Genomic DNA, 19,069 nt, shown 5'->3' on the forward strand with positions numbered 1-19,069 from the left:
TGCCATTACTTTCAGTTGCTGTAAAGTAAGTATAAGGACATCTCCGATGATAACTTATATAAAATGATGACAAAACATCAACAACTCTCTTTGGAGCATAGAAAGTCGGCATGCAGTGCTTATAATGAAACGGAAATTGGGGTTTTCAATAGTTACTTGTATTCATGATGGGTGTACAATTTTGGTTAAATACTCAGCGAAATACTTTGAAGTACCATACTAATAAAAAAAAAAACCATGCATTTTATTCACCTGTTTATTAACATAGGGCACGGAAACATTAACCAAACAGAGAAGTATGATGATGCTGTACAAAGGTAGTCTATCAGATATTATGATTATTATGGCATAAACTTTATCAATAAATTGCAATAACAGTTTCCATATTGTTCATTTAAAACATTTCTTGAATCGCGCAGATGTTATTTTCCTGATGTTTATTTAAATTCGTTTCGATTATTTCAGGAAACAATGAATGACAAATCGATCTCCAATCATCTACCGGTATCGTGTAAAATCAAAGAGTGGTTAAATCTGATATATGTATGTTTCAGAAAGGTGTCATAGTTATTTTTTAGTTAAAAAGAGATCACATGATTGACGAGTCTAAGCAGTGTTTTGAAAAGATATTTGGAGACAAGCTGTTTTTTTTTTTTAAAGAAATCCAGAAGCAAACTTACAAAATTATCGTAATCTAAATGTTTTCATGGAAAATTTAAATAGGCTTCTGTATGTCTGTTACTATAATCTCTAAATAAAAAGTTTCATAGTATCTAGTTTTCTTTATTTTCAACTATACTACAATAATGCCAAGTTATCTTTATAAACCTAAGAGTTATAGCATCGAGGCTATTCTAACATACAAATATAGTTATTTCAATCACCTGTAAGTAAATATCTTTGCATTCATTTCAGTAACTCAACATATAGTCATAGGTATAAATGAAATTCATTACAGATTTACTACCAAGAGAGTTCCTTCCTCTTGGTCGTCCTCACCATTTACTCATTCCCTGACCCCATGCTTTAAAATGCGTCGTTTTTGCAAATATCTGTATTAAGCTTTGGGATTTTCTGATGACCTTACCTGACTTTCAACAATTCTCTGGCCCGAAGGTCTCGTTTCATGCGTTTTTTTTTTTTTTTTTTTTTCAAAATACAAGAAACTATTCTGAGAGTTTAAGAGGATCATAGCCTCAATGGGCTTCTGATACTTTTCACAATATTCTACCAATTTGGAAGCGTGTGAAATGTAGCAATGGCATTTCTGGAGAAATTCTGAAATGAATCGTCAACGTCCATGATAGATGTACATATAATACACATGTTATACATGAAGATACAAATCATTACGGATATCTATATACATACATATATATTTGGATGTTTTTCTCAGTAGTCGAACAACAACGTCCATCACCCATTGTCTTTAAAATCTAATGCTGTGTTGCCACATTTTTGCAACGTTGCTGACACAATCTCATCTTATAGAAAATACAATGTTGAAACAAACGGAAAGAAAAGAAACGACTTTGTCGAGCTTCCACCATGACACAGAGTTGCTTGTGGTGCTGACATCGCTGCTGCCACTATTCTTATTAGTAGTGCTACTGCTGCCACTTCCGCTGCTACTAATGCTGCTACTGCCACTGGCACTGCTACTACTGCTACTACCACTACTACTACTACTGCTACTACCACTGCCATTATGCCCTCTCCGTTGAACGGCTGCGACGGTGTCACCAGCTGTAAAGAAAAGGGAAGCAATGTTCAGTAACCTTCATTTTTACAGTGATAACACTTGTGTTGTATTTTGTACAATGTTTACACTTGAATTGAATTTGTAGATACTTCCGAAGAATAGTATAGTATGAATACACAGAAATACAGTATATCTTATGTATTAAACATATCTGGAAAATAGTGTCAATTTAACATAATCCTACACATGGCCATCCTTTCTTTCTGCTACGTGCATTAGGTTATAATCATTTAAAGGTGAATTAAGTAATTGTTTTCGTGTAGTTTATTTTTTCCACCTTACTTTTATGAACGCAGTACCTTTTGCTTTGCCTCTCCAATTTCTTATTTCGAATAATTACTAATATTAAGAGATTCTAAAACTTCATACTTGAGCGATCCAAGAAACGAAAATTATTAATATACATTCTTCTTGAAAATATGTCTCTGTAAAAATGTGATTGTTTAAACAGGTTACTATTACTATTACTAGAAGTATTAGAAAAAGCTTTCTTACAGTCCACAAGATATACTGTACGTGCTAGAACTGTGAATGTGCATAAGATATAAACAGTATAAATATTTTCTCGTTACATCCTCCTTCCCATGGAGCGTTGACACGTTGAGGTGTTGCATTGGAGCTTGTCTTCAAATTTTAGTAGTTGGTAAATGGTAGCTAATAACTCATCCTTTTAACTTCAAGAGAAATTAAATCAACCAATAAACTGAAACCAGGGAAAAGTTGCTCTTTTGGCAAACGGCGGTAGTTTCGATGAAGTAGTGTGAGCGGAATAAAATTAGAAATAGAACAATAAGAGACCATATGCATTAATTTTCATTCTACAGGGCTCTAACTACCTGCAGGAACCTTGTGAGGTATGTTTTTTTTTCGGTGAAGTTGAGATTACTGCAGTGTTTTCTCAGAAGTAGTTGTTCGATTCTTTGGACTCGTTTTGTGTGGTGTCTTCAAAGTCCTGTGGTACTGAATGTGATAATAGATGCGTACTGTGGGGTGAGCTCTAGTTATGCTGGCACTTATGTCCCCTAAGAATTATGGTTTGTAGCTTATTTCAGTGCCATGAATGGTGGTTTTTTAATATATGGCTACTAGTGGCTGGTTAATGGTTTGTGATATCTATGTGATAGCTAATCTTTTAGTATGGAATATTTCCAAAACATACGTCATAGCAACCATTTTCTTTTCTATTTGAGTATAGCATGTCTCCCTTTTTGAAATGGCTCTGCTTCCATATGGCCCATGAAGACAATGCTACTTTTGACAATTCTGAATTTACCCTGGGTTCCCGATATCTTCCTAAGAGTCACACAGTCTTAAATCATGCTCTGACTAGTCATAATGTCCAAAGTGAAGTAGAATTCTCTAGGTAGATCTGATAGGGAGTCGACTAGGTGTCCTTTGAAATACCTTGATTGCGATGCTCAAGTCAAATTGGGCATTAAGTACATGTATCTTTTATAGCCCATCTAGAAAGCTTTAATTTTACTTGCTTCCTCGTCTAACTCGACATACCAGTATTCTGAAAAGAAACCAGCTTTTTTGTAGATCTTGCTGTTTTTTAGATCATGCGGCATGTCTCAAAGGACTGTCACAGAGAAAACTTTTCTGAGCAGTATCTTGTTTAACTCATTGGTGTCTAAACAGATTCTGATATCCACTGATATTTTATAGATTGTTACAATCTCAATAGAACCTGGGATTAGTTCTTCTCTGGAGGTGTACTCCTAGCTGGCAGAGATCTTCCTACTTTCTCCGAAGTTTCAGGTGTTCAGGAAGAGAACTCCTCAGTTCACATTAATGCAGGTCTTGACCATACCGTGAGGTAACAATATATTGCTAATGTGAAATCAATTATGTATTGATTTCCCTCATAATATTCACTCATCTCTGGCATTCCAAATGCAATGCTATCAACTTTATCAGCTAGTGGGTTGAGAGTGGGCAAAACTGACTGGTATGCTGGGCATATAGTCTTCCTATGAATCTCCTATCAAAGGTCCAACTTTTTGTAAGGCGTCGTTTGGGTAATAGTTGAGCCTTAAGTAATAATAATAATAATAATAATAATAATGATAATAATAATAATAATAATAATAATAATAATAATAATAATAATAATAATAATAATAAAATTAATAATAATAATAATAATAATAACTGCTTATATCCTCACACCCATATTAAACCTACGTTCTTCTCACGTGATAGAAGAGAACTCTCGTAATTACACCACAGATGTAAAGGGGAAATACAAATTTTACTGCTCACACCATTTGTGAGGAGTAACTTTATTACTGGTGAGTTTTATCTAACTTTCTGGCCATCAGATGACAGAATAAGAAGCATATAATTTGAATTGCTACTCTTTGCAAATGTGACAAAATAAAGCTACACTACAATGTGCGATGAACAGATGAATACAATTCATTACAATCAAACTAAAGGCCCCTCTGGCACGAGATGATGATATTTCCAAGGAAATCACAGAAATCATGGAAGAACTTGTTTAAGTATTTACATAGTACCTTAGGAATTACATGGCCGGGTGAACACATCAGGCCAGCAAGGTTTTAGTCCTTCGAAGTAAGTCTACATTAGTGCTTTGACCAGAGCACCAGCCACCCGTTGAAATACTACCGCTAGAGTGTTATTGGGTCCGTTGACTGGCCAGGCATTACTACATTGGATTCCTCTCTCTGGTTTCAGCTCATTTATTTCTTTACCTACACACACACCGAATACTCTCGCCTATTCCTTCCACGTTCTCCTGTGTCCTTATACACCTGACAACACTGAGATTACCTAACAGTTCTTCTTCACTCAAGGGGTTAACTAACGCAATGTAACTGTTCAGTTTCTACTTTCCTCTTGGTGAAGGTAGAATAGAATATTTAGCTATGGTAAGCAGCTCTTCTAGGAGAAGGACACTCCAAAATCAAACCATTGTTCTCTAGTCTTGGATAATGCCGTAACCTTTGTATCATGGTCTTCCCCTGTCTTCGGTTAGAGTTCTCTTGCTTCAAGAGACTCTCGGGCACGCTATTACTATCTTGATTTAAAATTTTTTTTCTTTCAGTTTAAATATGATAGATCTGATTTAATATTGTTAATGATCTTAAGATATTATATCTTTATTGGTATTATTTCTCTCGTAGTTTTTATTCCCTTGTTTCCTTTCCTCACTAGGCTATTTTTCTCTATTGGAGCCCTATGGCTTATAACAGCATGTTTTTCCAACTATGGTTGTAGGTAAGCTAGTAATATTATTTTTATTATCAATAATAATAATAATAATAATAATAATAATAATAATAATAATAATAGTGCTTAGTTCCCACTTCCTGTGTGACCTCTGTATCCTCTTTGGATGTTCTGTTGTCTCTTTCTTGAGAATCCCTAAAATAGTATCAATCCCGATACGAAAGACACTTATTCATATTTGCACATTTTCTCGTTGGGGTAATTGTATTTCCAATAATAATAATGATAATAATAATAAAAATAGTAATAATAATAATAATAATAATAATAATAATAATAATAATAATAATAATAATAATAATAATAATAATAATAATAACACCTGCATATAGATGTTTAATAGCTTACAATGAAGTATTTTTTGCCTTCTTTTTCTAAATGTGTGTTTTGTGTAGTATTTTATGTAATTAGGGAAGGACGCTAGTAAAAGGATTTTAAGCTATCAACAAAAAACAAAATATAAAAAATGGAGAATATACCAAAGTGTAATATTTACTTTATGACTACAAACCAGGAAGCGTAAAAGTAAATACGTTATACCTGAGCTTAAAAATATTGATGGTAACAATAACTTAGTAGCCAATATTGAAAACAGACAATATTTTTTTCACTTGCCTATCTGCTTTAATGACTATACAAATGAGGTTAGTTTTCCATCTCTCGTTAACATTGAAATTGCCATGCAAAAGTGATTTTGCATCATTATCATTGACCTCTTATTTGAATAATGGCGATGAAATTGCAATAGGAAGAGTTTGGAATGACGGTTGAAAGAAGTGTTGAACTTATGAGTCTCTGTGAGTAGAATAACGATGATATCAGAAAAGGAAGAGTATCCTTATTGCCTTACCTTATTCTATGATTGGGTTCCCCAAGGTCCCTCATTTTGAGGCACCTCGTATATCCACCAGAGAGCTGCTAATGCATCTTCCGGTGTATTTTGAATCTTCTAGTCTTGGATAATCTGGGATGCATCTTAGGTATTTATCGAGCTTATTCCTAAACACATCTACGCTCACTCCTGGCAGCGCATTGAATAGTCGCGGCATTATCAATGCTTGTCCATAGTGGATTAATGTCCTGTGCACCTTCCTTAGTTTTCCTCGTATAGTTTTGGGCACTATTAATCTACTTCGGCTTGCTCTTTATGATATTTTTAGAACCATGATGTTTTCAGTAATTCCTTCAATTTGGTTCCATGCTTGTATTATCATGTAGCGTTCTCTTCTCCTTTCTAGACTGTACAATTTTAAAAATTGCAGTCTTTCGCAATAGTCAAGGTCCTTAAGTTCTTCTATTGTAGCAGCAGTAAAAGACTTTTGTACACTCTCTATTTGTGCAATATCCTTTGGTAGTGTAGGTACCATATTACATTGCAGTACTCGAGTGTATTACGTACATAAGTTTTGTAAAGCATAATCATGTGTTCAGCTTTTCTTGTTTTAATGTTTCTGAATAGAATTTCCATTTTCACCTTACATTTAGCCAACAGTGTTGCTATTTGGTCGTTGCATAACATATTCCTGTTTAACATTACACCAAGGTCTTTAATTACTTCCTTGTTTGTGATTGTCTCGTTATTAGGTACCCTGTATGCATATACTATTCCTTCTCTGTTTCCATAATTTATTGATTCGAATTTATCGGAGTTAAATACCATCCCATTTATCTCCACCTATTCATATAGTATGTTTAGATCTCTTTGTAATGAGTTCCTATCTTCATCACAAATAATTTGTCTACTTATTCTTGTGTTATCGGCAAAACTTCAGTCTTTAACATTATAGTCTATGCCTGACATCATAATAACAAACAGCAGTGCAGCTAATACCGTACTCTGTGGCACACCATATATTACCTGAGCTTCATCTGATTTCTCGTCATTTGCAACCACTATCTGTTTAATTTTTTGCAGAAATTCTTTTATCCATTTTCCTATCTTTCCCACAATATCATGCTTTCTAATTTTTTTCTCTAATATATTATGGTCTACCTTGTCAAAGGCTTTTACAAAATCTAGATAGATCACATCTATGTCTTTTTCATTTATCATATTTTTGTATGTGTTTTCATAGTGTGCTTTCAGTTGGGTTTGTGTACTTTTTCCGGGTACATACCGTGTTGACCTATATTAAATGAACTATTTTCAACTAAATGATTCATTATTTTTTATTACCCTTTCATACACTTTCATAATATGTGAGGTTAGACCAACAGGTCTATAATTGCTTGCCTCTAGTCTTGATCCACTTTTGAAAATACCAGTTATATATGCTAATTCATGTTTAACATATATCTCGCTCATATCTACACTTTATCTCAACAGTATTGCAAGTGTGTGTAGTTTTTTTCAACAAAATAGCTGGAACTCCATATGGCTCGGCTGCCGATCCATTTTTAATTTCACTTATAACCTGCACAATATCCGCTTCATTAATATCTATATCTGTTATATATTAAAAATTTTCTTCTCTCATTTCTGTTTCATTATTCTCATTTGAAATTCTTTCCGTGAGTTCACTCATATTTTTCTGCTAATATGTTGCATATTTCCTTTTTTTTATTCGTTAACCGTCCTTCAATTCTTAGATGGCTTATTTCTAATCTCCCTTTATTCATCTCTAATGCATATGAGTAAAGTACTTTGGGTTTTTTTCTTTTTTTTTAATATTTCGAAGTATCCTTGCTTCTAAGTATTTTTTTTTTAATTTTCTTTCGATTGCATAATCTTTTGTTCCGCGTTTTCTATCTTACTTTCTACTTCAATCATTTTCCATACATTATTTTTTCTGCAAGGTTTTTCTTCCTCTTTCTAATTTTCTGAAATAAGATCCTTCTGTCTCTTGGTATGCATGTCTGATGTTTATTTTTTTTTTCCGTGTATATTTTTCAACAATTTTCTCCAGTATTTTGTACAGTATATCCGTATTTACCTGTGTAATATCACTTACGAATACATTTTTCCAATCTTTGTTCAATTTTTTCATTTATATCTTACCATTTTATTTTCTTACTAGAAAAATTATATTTCCCATATCCTTCCCATCGTTTTGTGCTTTGTTCATCTCTGCGTTCACTTGCTTTGGAATGGACTATTAAATCTATGACATTGTGGTCTCAAATTCCCGTGTTATACACTATTATTTCTTTAACATAATTCACCTGATTCACAAATACTAAATCTAAGACATTGTCTTTTCATGTTGGAATGTGGTTTATTTGTGGCATAGTATGTTTTATTAGAATATCTTGGAGCATTTCAAATTGCCTCTTCATTTTTACACTACTATTACTCACTTTTTATAAGTATATATACAACCACTATCTTCCACCCGTTCTTTCCAATCCAAAAAAGGAAAGTTCCAATCTCTGGATAGGAGTATATTCCAGTATTTATGGTTTCTACATATATCATCTATTTTTTTCTAGTATCATATCAAACTCCTTAGTATTTGGGGTCTGTAAACTACAATATTCACTAGTTTTTCATATTCAAATTCCACCGCAATCAATTCACGTTCTGTGTTGCTGTATTTTTCACAGACTTTTCCTTTATTTATGTCTCTTCCATATATTGTGGTTCCCCACTGGTTCCTACTTGTTCTGTCTGATCTATATGTTTGGAAACCCTTTATCAGGTCATCACTGCCAATCTCTTGGGAATACCCTGTTTCACTTATATTTAACATATCTATTTTTTCAATTTGGGTTAGTTTTTCTGGGAACTCTATTTTCCTTTTAGAGTTACTCGTGACAAAACCCTGTGCATTCATCACTATGATGGTTTTTGTTTCACCCCCATTATCTAATATTAGTAATAATATGGATTCTCCCATTCTTCCTTCATGTTCTGATATGATGTTCTTTTCTTCATTTCCAGGAATTCTGCCATTAAATAATCCAACTTTTCTCTGATATTTGCTCTTTCGCCTTCATATTTATTTTTGTGTGTATACCTGCAATTATCCACATTTTTACACCAACCCCTGGCATTATAGATGCATTCTTTAAAGTTGGACTCTAATTGTGCATAATTGGGTTGAAAAGCATCATATCCTGTGGCGTTTTGTGCATAGCCTGGTATATACTCGGCTTTTTTTTTCTTTTTTTTTTCATTTTTGCTTTCATTTTTCTTGTCTGTTTGCTTTTGAGTTTTCTGACTTTCATTCATGGTTGCAAGATGCATATTTTGACAATTTTTGTTGAATTTGCATCCTTTTTCTTCCTTCAGGTTCTTGCATATTAATGCATGTAGATCTCTGCATTCGTCTCCATATCCGTCTAAATATGCACATTTACCCTATATCTCAGAATTATGGCATATCTTTGGATGCTTGTAGTAGCATCTTTCGCCAAATCCGCAATTCTCTCTTTTCAGTAAATTGCAGACTATATTTTCTTTTTCTTTTTTTTTCCTTTTTTTTTTGCTCTTCCCTAAAAGTATGTAGGTCCCGGTAGAGTCTCTTAGGTCTATTATTTGTTTCCATCTGATAATTTATTTCTTCGTAAGTATGTTGCTAAATGGCATCATATGTTGTATCAATGATTTCCTCTGCCTCCTTACACATATCCTGTTAATTTTTCCCTTCTTCTTCTTCTTCTTTTTCTTCTTCTTCTTCTTCTTCTTCTATTTGCAGATTCAGTCTCGACTTAATTATATTTTCTACCCAGACTAAGCATGTTGAGCAGAATACCTTTGTGTCTTTCTTATTTATTTTTTTTTATACTTCAGCGCAATTAGGGTGTAGTGGTACATGACATGCATCGCATTTCCTAGTCAGTTGATGTAGATTCACAATGCTGTACCACATCTTACATGTATTGCACCATTTTGGCATTCTTTTTCCTTATGCATCAATTAGCATATTCACCATATTGGACTTTTTATTGTTCTTTGATGGAATGTGTGGATTGATATAATTTATAGTCTCTTTATCACCTGGATCGTCTTTGGAATTTCTTCTATAATTTTGATGATGTTTTCCACAGACTTGCTCCAGTTTGTTGGATCATATTATTTCAATATGTTTGAGAATATTTTTCCATCACACTGGTTGGAGCTATTAGTGACCTCTGTTATCAGAAGGTCTAGTTCTTGTTGTGCCAACTCATGGAGTTTACTCGTGCTTATTGCAACAATATCCCTCCATGGCTTGCCTGTGTTATAGATCGTCATTTTGTTCAGATTTCTAGTAATTCAATAGATAACTATCCTATGCCGACGTTTTATCCTACTTTTCTGTCCTCAAACTAATCACTAACTATTCACGAAAATGTGTAACTATATTGCACTCGATAGCCTTTTGTTATCCGCGTTAAATCAGCTTATTTCTCGGATCACACAAGTGGACACACCAGCATACAGTAACACTCGTGCACAGAGAATGAAGTAATAATAGAAGGAAGGAATTAGAACTGGAAGAAAAGTCGAAGAGAGGAGAGCAAAGTGAGTATAAGTAAGGATTCAGGAAAAGGGAAGAAAAAAAAAGAAAGTAAGGAATTTGGAGGTCCTTCGGGCTCCAGTCATTTTTTCAGTATTATAGAGTTGATATAGTAGATTCTAATGGTTACCAAGTAACAAGGATATCCTTCTTCAATAAATATGATAAATTCCAGAGAAATATTAATTTATGGCAATTTTCGATTTGAGTTTGAAATCCTCATAGAAAATATATTAGAGGCCCTATTTTATGATTGAATAGTTGAAAACATGAATCGACATAACAAATATGTACTTTTCATAATGCAATTACTTAGGCTGAATATTTCCAATAGAAAGACAAAAGTCTTTACTTTGCAAAATAAAAACATACTATTATTTGTATGAATCTCTCTTCTTCAGAAGCCCGATTTAATCGACACTTTCCAATGAAATTTTAAAAATTTTAAAATTTTCCTAATCTCTCTTGCTTTAAAAAATGCATGTTCCTAATAAAAGATTAGAGCTCTAGAGCAGTAGATGGCAGAGAGATCACGTTGCTCCATTAGCTAGTAAAGTCTTCAGTTGCCTATGTCGACTTAGAGCGTTTTAAGATGTCTTCCCCTGGTTTAATTAACGATTATTGCCTGAAATGTGCATGGGAATCATTTCTGGGAGATCACAGTCAGCATTCCCTTTATGCATTGTGTCAGGGACAATTTTGTGTTTTAAGTAAATGTTGTTGAAGATTGCATTTCCGACTCAGTACCACTACTGAGAATGTAAGTTTGAAGGGTTGCGGATCAAGTGATGAGTTTCACAAGTTCTTAACATCTCTTGCTCCTTTTTTTAAAATTCATAAGTCCAGCAAATCCTCCCTTAGTCTTGGTATTTCTGTTCCTTCTGAACCCGTTGCCAAACCTAATCCAACCCTTCATAATCATTCCAATATTAATAGCATTTAATTCAATAAGTGTTCTGAATGTATGTTGCCTACTACAGATTCGAAAGCCTCACACAGAGGGTCAAAATCTTTACATACTAAATTTAGTTCCTTGTGCTGAAACCTTGCAATAACACAATTTTAGTCGCTCTATAAGATTAACCTATATTGTAAAGCAGAAGATCGCATTGGTTGTCTAGATCCCACATCTTCCCATTTACTAAAGTAAGCACTTATCACTAATCTCATATCACCAGTCACTTATTACTTATGTTGGTGGTGCGGCATATCAAATGATGCCTTTAAATTCTGAAAGGAAAATGAAGTTTCAACTAATTTGGATCATTCCCATACAGTATATTTTAGACAACAGTGCTCACCATTCGCTTTCAAGCTCGGCACTAGCTCGTCTCATTTTATGTTAACTGGGTAATATAGTCGCTAGTAAATCCAAATATAATAAGTGCCTACACGTTCTCGCTACTTCCCCTTTTACAAAGGGTGAGCAAAGCGAGAAATTAGCTGATGTTCATTTGGATTCTCTTAGAGAACAGGAAAATGTCAAAGCGAAAACTCAAAGTCATACGGTGAATGTGAGGAAGTATTTACTGTTCAATCTTAGCACAACCTTATCGCTGAGATATGCACTAATAAATTGTTTAAGGTAAATTTGGAAGGATCTTTCCTATCAAACTGGTAAAAAAGTGGTTTCTTTGAAGGAAGTTTATACACATCAACTCTCCTAATTCGTTTTGAATAGATTCGAAGAATTTTCTCAGATTCAGAAAAAAAACATGTTTAGGCTCACATTTAGTGCTTAGGCACGCTTCAACACAGGGGCATGCTTAATTATATAAAACTAACCAATTACCTGACCTCGTCTTGGAGAGCGACTTTATGAACATTCTTAGTTCAATCATTTTGCTTCATAAAATAAAATCTCTAAATTCAGGTTATGCATTAAATTGTTATCACTTTCCATTAGAATTGCTACCTGGTTTAAAGTTTATTCAAAGGGTTCAACAAATTTTAACGACACTTAATCGTACTCATGCAGAAGATTAATTAGTTACCTAACTTTCTTATTCAATATAATGTAGTCATCTTTGAGGTTCATTAATTACACTAATGAAAAAAAATCTTTAATACATGATATGAAAATTGTTATTGGGAGGATTTACTGACCAGTTCACTCTGGTATTTTAGAAAATTATTTTGAGTGGAGAAGGCTGGGCTGGTTTATAGGGGAAATTGTGAGTTAATTTATTATTGCTTATCAAAGAATATGGAATTGTATTTAATATTCATTTTAGAATCAATTACAATTATCAACCAGATGAAAAACAACCATGATACTATCACTCCAAATTTTCTATCTGCGATAGACTAAATTTTAGGTTTTTGTTATTTTGAGATTTTAGCACCAACCTTTTTCTGTAGTTCAGAGATAAACTTATTTCTAAACACAGAGTAATATTTCATGACTAACTTACCCATTTTCACCACTAACCTAAATGCTCAAGGGGGTTATCTACACTATTCAGTAACAGCTCTGGGGGCACACGGTTTATCCCAGTTTCAGATCTTTAATTGTGTTTCTAACTGCTATAATATTTATAGAATTGTATATTAGCAGGGACGATAATGACACCCCTCCACCTTTGGATAACACAAGTTCAATCATCTTTCGATAGTGATGATCACCACAAGCTCCTGACATCAAATGATTCCGTTGATAAACTTTCGAAGTCCAAAGATTGGTTATTTATCATTATTATTACTTGCTAAGCTTCAACCCTAGTTGGAAAAGAGGAATCCTATAAGCCCAGGGGTTCCAACAGGGAAAATAGCTCAGTGAGGAAATGAAACAAGGAAAAATAAAATATTTTAAGTAGAGTAACAATATAGAAATAAATATCTCCAAAATAAACTATAAAAAACTTCAACAACACCAGCGGCAGAGAAATAATATAGAACAACATACCCTCAAGTGCATCCTCGAGCAAGAGAACTCTAACTCAAGGCAGTGGAAGATCATCGTGCAAAGGCTATGGCACCACCCAAGATTAGATAACAATGGTTTGATTTTGGAGAGTCCCTCTCCTAAAACAGCTGCTTACCATAGCTTAAGAGTCCATTCTACCCTTACCAAAAAGAAAGTGGACGCTGAACAGTTACAGTAGAAGAGGAATTGTTTGCTAATCTCGGTGTTGTCAGGTGTATGAGGACAGAGGAGAATCTGTAAAAAATAGGCCAGACTATTCGTTGTGTGTGTGTGTTTGTCTGTCTGTCTGTAGGCAAAGGGAAAATGGCCCGTAACCAGAGAGAATGATTCAATGTAGTACTATCTGGCCAGTAAAAAGACCTCATAACTCTCTAGTGGTATTATCTCAACAGGTGGCTGGGGCCCTGAAAAACCTATTACATTATTATCCCATAATAATGATAATTCTGGTCATTCATGCCGCATTGTCATGTTTTATCTAATCCCCTAAGGTAAACCTAATATTGATGGGATTTCCTTCAGTAACGATTCGGAAAGTAGGCTGAGCTCTACAGATGCAAAAGCCTCACACAGATCCTTGAAATCTTCACATTCTTAGTTGCTCCTTCTGTATACCCCAGCAAAACATAATGCTAGTCGTTCTATGAGACAAGTAGATTTTGAGGCAGAAGACCGTTTGGTTTGTCTTGATCCTATCCCTCCACTCAATAATGGAAGCGCTGCTCCTTAATCTCATATTATGTATGTGGTTGGAGTGGCATATCGTATGATTCCATGCAACTTTGAGGTGTTTAACGAAGTTTCAACTGAAATTGTATAAGTTTTTAAGGCATTATAATTTGATAACTACGCATTTGGTCAACATTTCACATTTGAAAATCGTTGAATTTCAAGAACCCGTTAGGAGGAGCACAGTGTGTCACAGTTCCTATTAGCAATTATGTTTTAAGTTTGTGAAACCAGGGAGTGTAATCTGAGAATTGGTAAAGCTTATAAGTTCCAAACAGAGCGTTTGCCTTTCTAAACGACCGAGGGAGGTAATTTAAGCCAATAGGAATTGCACAGAGAGCAGTCAAAGGTAATTTTTCTTTGGAAAAGCTTTAGCAGCAGCCAAATGGCATACCAAGTCAGAGTTTCCAAAACATTATCTTAAAAAGGTCATCTTGAAGCCGTATCTCAAGCTGTGGTTGAAACAGTTTATCAAAATAAGCTAGATAAGCATTCTAACATAAGTAAGCCTCATTCTTATTGCATTGCTTGTATTGAAAATCTTTCGTCTCTTTCCTTCAATTAAACCCTACCTCCAACAGAGTTTGGGAGCCAGAAATATGAACATCAGGGGAGATCATAGTAATAATCGGATTTTGAAGCAAAGCGAAAAATCTATTTTTCGGTGAGATGGCCATGTCGTCCTGAAGGAAGGTTCCATTATGCAGCTTTCTAAGGGATATTTGGCTACAGTGACACTCCCAGATAATTGACCATATGTCTCCAGAATTCTAACTCCTGGCATGAATATCCTTAAAATTTCTCTTAAGGATATCGCATAATATCAGGGGACGTATATCTTGATACGACACATGGCAATCTTCACCCCAAATAGTGTTTTCCCTTCGAGGGGGAAGACTGGCAAAACTGAAGGGGAGCCGTTATGAAGGTTACCCTTCCTCCCATACTATTACAAGGCTCCAAGATGGCACTCTTTCCTTGTAGCATTAAGCATGGTGCTACAGATATAGTAGTTTCGGGAGGGATCTTGCCTAAGCCTTTTCTATAGAAAAGGAGGGCCAGTTCATCAGGACGACATGGCCATCTCACCCAAAAATAGATTTTTCGCTTTGATTCAAAATCCGTTTTTGGGGCTTAAGCCATGTCGTCCTGATGGAAGTTTACCAGAGAATTACTTTTTGGGGCTCAAGCCATGTCGTCCTGATGGAAGTTTACCAGAGAATTACTTGAAAGTAGTGTATATGTGGATTTGTATAAGTGCCTTAACCTTGGGACAATTTTTATATGGTCATCCGGACGATTGAGAAATATATTACAGTTATAAGTCATTACCACTAATCATGGAACAATGTTAGGGATTCCTGCCCCCTGCAGGGAAGCGTCATGCTAAACAGTAAAAAAGGTCTCAAGGTTTGTATATATTGTAGGAACAAATATAAGTATCAACTAGATCTATTTGTTTCTATTACTACAATAATATAAGGTTTACTTAGGAAAATAAGTAAAAGAACTCTGGCTACATTTATTGTGCTCTTTACAGGACGAAATAGGACGCAATTACACTCTTTTTAATAATTTATTTAGGCTAAATAAGTAAATGGGATAACAAGTGTAAAATATAGAAGAGAATTATACATACAACATGTATAGATAAAGTTTTTCCTACCTGAAAGGGAAGAAAAGGGTTAATACTACTATAAAATTGAAAATTTCGAAAAATTTATTAATATAGTTTTCTGTAAATGTTGGATACTATCAACACTGTGTACAATGTACACACGACACAAGTGTCATCTGTATAATTCTCCACCTGAAAATTTGAACAGTCCTAGTGTCACCATGGTGACACCCACATAAACGATATTGCACAGGGAGGTGTCAACACCTTTTCACCCAAATTGATAGTCCCAGTCAATTCACTGCTCATCGCAGCACTAGACGACAGGTTTTACTACACTACCTGCAGCCACAACGTAATGCTTAAGTTTGTGCACTTGCTTCGCATAATGTTTGTAAAACACTCTGGATGACTTCCATCCAGTATATGAGCGAAGACGCTTGAAGTCCATATGCAGAAAAAAGTTCAGTGAGGAAGCAATTTTTCTTGGATCATGACCTCCGGGTGTACTGTCAGGATCCGCTCTGCGAATAAAGTAGGTGAGCTTTGCCCTCAGTTGTTTTAGGGATAAGTTTGATCCCGAGGTTTCTCCTTTGAAGGGCTGTCCTCCCCTGAAGTCTGAAGTTCTTCGAAGATAGACCTTTAGACATTCTACTGGACACAGAGAGACACCTTCCTTCAGAGGGCAGATTCTCCAGTGACCCCATCTCTTAGTGGGTAGCTCGTTCTTGGCGAGAAAGGTAGGATCAGGAAAGAAATTCAGTTCTCCCGCTTCTGTGAACCGAATAAGGCCCTCGTCTCTTGATAGGTCTACTATTTCACTAACTCTAGCCCCTGAGGCTATAGCGAACAGGAAAATAATCTTCATTGTTCAAGGTTGAAGCATAGTGTAGGACCTTGTCCAAGGACCATGAAATGGGCTTCGGAGGGGCTGCAGGTCTAAGTCTAGCGCATGCCTTCGGGATCTTGTTAAAGATTTCGTTCTTCAGCTCCACTTGGAAGGCATATAGAAGAGGTCTAGTCAAGGCTGACTTACACATAGTTATCGTGTTGACAGCCAGGCCTTGTTCATACAGGTGGATGAAGAAGGACAGACAGAAGTCTATTGAGATTTCTTCCGGCCTTTTAGCTTTAACGAAAGCAACCTACTTTTTCCAAGACGATTTGTATTGTCTTCTGGTTGACTTTGACTTGCATTCTTCTAAGAAGTCTATACTGCCTTTTGAGATCCAAAATCCTTTCTTAACAGTTAAGGCGAGAAAATCATGAGATGATGGTTTTGGGTTCTCTGTGATGAAGCGAAGACAGTCGACTTCTAAACCAGTTGAGATAGAGCTGGGTTCTCTAGAGGGACCAGCCTCAGCTTCAGTTCCATCACCAGAGGGAACCGGTTGCTCTTTGGCCACTTGGGGGCCACTAGATCTGCCGTTCCCTTGAAGGATCTCAGCTTGTTGAGGACCTTCAGAAGGAGATTGGTTGGAGGGAACAGGTAAATCCGGGTCCATTTGTTCCAATCGAGGGACATGGCGTCCGTTGCCTCCGCCGAGGGTCCTCATATTGGGCTACATATCGAGGTAGTTTCTTCTTGTCGCTCATCGCAAAGAGGTCGATCTGCAGTTCCGGGACTTGTTCCAGGATGAAGGAGGATGAGTCTGTGTCTAGGGACCATTCTGACTCTATTGGCTTTAGCCTGGATAGAGCGTCCGCTGTCACATTGCGGAACCTTTGTAGGTGAACTGCTGATAAGTGCCATCTCTTTTTCGTTAAACGAAAGATGGCTAACATCACATGGTTGATGTGGGGTGATCTCGAGCCTTATCAGTTCAGACATCTCACTATCACTTCGCTATCAAAGACCAGCCTGATGTGGGTTGATCTGCGAGTGGAACGTTTTTTCAATGACAAGAGGACTGTAATGGCCTCCAGAATATTGATGTGAAAGGTGTTGAACAGGGATGACCAAGTCCCTTGGGCTCTCCTTTGATGGGAGTGACCTCCCCATCCTTCTGTCGAGGCATCCATGTGGATGGTTACCGATGGTGGAGGTGGTTGCAAGGGAACGGTATTCATTAAGCTCTTGACCTTCGACCATGGCTTGAGAAGTGATCGCAGTAAGGTCGGTATCAGTCTTTGTAGATCTCTTCGAGCGCTTGATGCGTATCTTCTGCAGACTCCTGACGCATCTTTCAGCTGTGCTCTTAGCACTGGGTCTGTTACTGCTGCAAACTGGAGAGAGCCCAGTACTCTTTCCTGTTGGCATCTTGAGATCCTGTAGGATTTCAGTAGTCTCTTGACAGACCCAGTGATCTCTCTTCTCTTCCCTGGGGGAATGGAGAGGCGGTGTGACTTCAAGTTCCAATGGATTCCCAGCCATTGAAACTCCTGAGCTGGAGAGAGTCAAGACTTCTTGAAGTTGATCTTGAATCCCGGATGTCCCAGGAACTGGATGACTTTCTTGGATGCTTGCCCACACCAGCCAGTCGTCCAGGTACGCCGCTACCTGAACACCTTCTAGGCATAGTTGTTGAACGACTGTGTCTGCAAGTTTCGTGAAGATCCTTGGGACTATGGTTAGTCCGAAGGGTATAGTTTGCCTGCCTCCACAGCTTTGGCAACAGCTTTAAATGCCTTCGACGTAAAGGGGAAGGCTATTGAAGCAGGAGCAATAAAGTTAGGGTGTTTCTTGCTCAAGGCGGACACTTTCGAGTTTGTGTAGCCCGCATTCTTCAGGCTGCTCGACAAGAGATCCTTTGCCTTGTCGTGGTCGAAAACCATGACCTCCTTTGGTTCCCTCTCTTTTTTTGACGCTGGCTCCTGCTTCAGTCGAATGAAGCAGTCAGGGTAAGCATTGAAGCTCGGCCAGAACTGGATGTCGTGTAAGGGGACGGCTCCCATCTTCTCAAAGATGTAGTGCTTGCCGTTGGTAATCGGCATATACTCCGCGTACCTCCAGGGATTCGTCTCGGAGCAGGGTGGGAGGTCTTCCCTTGCTTCGCCTCTTTTGCGAATATTCTCCATCAGTGCAGTGATATGAGCCAAAACTGCCTGGCTCATGTTGTCCAATGGAGAGGTAGGAGCAGAATACGTAAAAGGTGTCGGCTCCAGTGCCGGCACAGACGGAAGGGACTCCGACTCACCTTCTTCTTCTTCGGGAGGCAGAGTAGACTCCTCCTCGGGATCATCCCTAAAGAGATCCTTCTTAGTGTCCGTGTACACTTAAGACATCCTTTCCTCCTGGTGGATGTCCATGCCTTGCAATGCCTCATTGACATCCGTCTCAATGGCAATCTGGGCGCACGACAGCTTCACTACCCGCCTAAGGGAAGTGCAAGCTA

The 19,069-nt window shown here is 36.7% G+C and overlaps 1 protein-coding gene across 2 annotated transcripts in view; it reads right to left on the bottom strand.

The window, feature by feature from the left end:
• Positions 1 to 1,138: 1,138 nt before the first annotated feature.
• Positions 1,139 to 19,069, bottom strand: part of LOC137654693 (integrator complex subunit 12-like) — a 208,321-nt gene continuing 190,390 nt past the window's right edge. For both annotated transcript variants that reach the window (XM_068388580.1, XM_068388582.1), the window contains exon 5: positions 1,139 to 1,746. In XM_068388580.1, the coding sequence (XP_068244681.1) occupies positions 1,481 to 1,746 (266 nt within the window). In that variant the 3' untranslated portion in view covers positions 1,139 to 1,480. The remainder of the gene's footprint in view (positions 1,747 to 19,069) is intronic.

This window comes from Palaemon carinicauda, chromosome 15 (genome assembly GCF_036898095.1).
Source record: "Palaemon carinicauda isolate YSFRI2023 chromosome 15, ASM3689809v2, whole genome shotgun sequence".
NCBI classification, from domain to species: domain Eukaryota; kingdom Metazoa; phylum Arthropoda; class Malacostraca; order Decapoda; family Palaemonidae; genus Palaemon; species Palaemon carinicauda.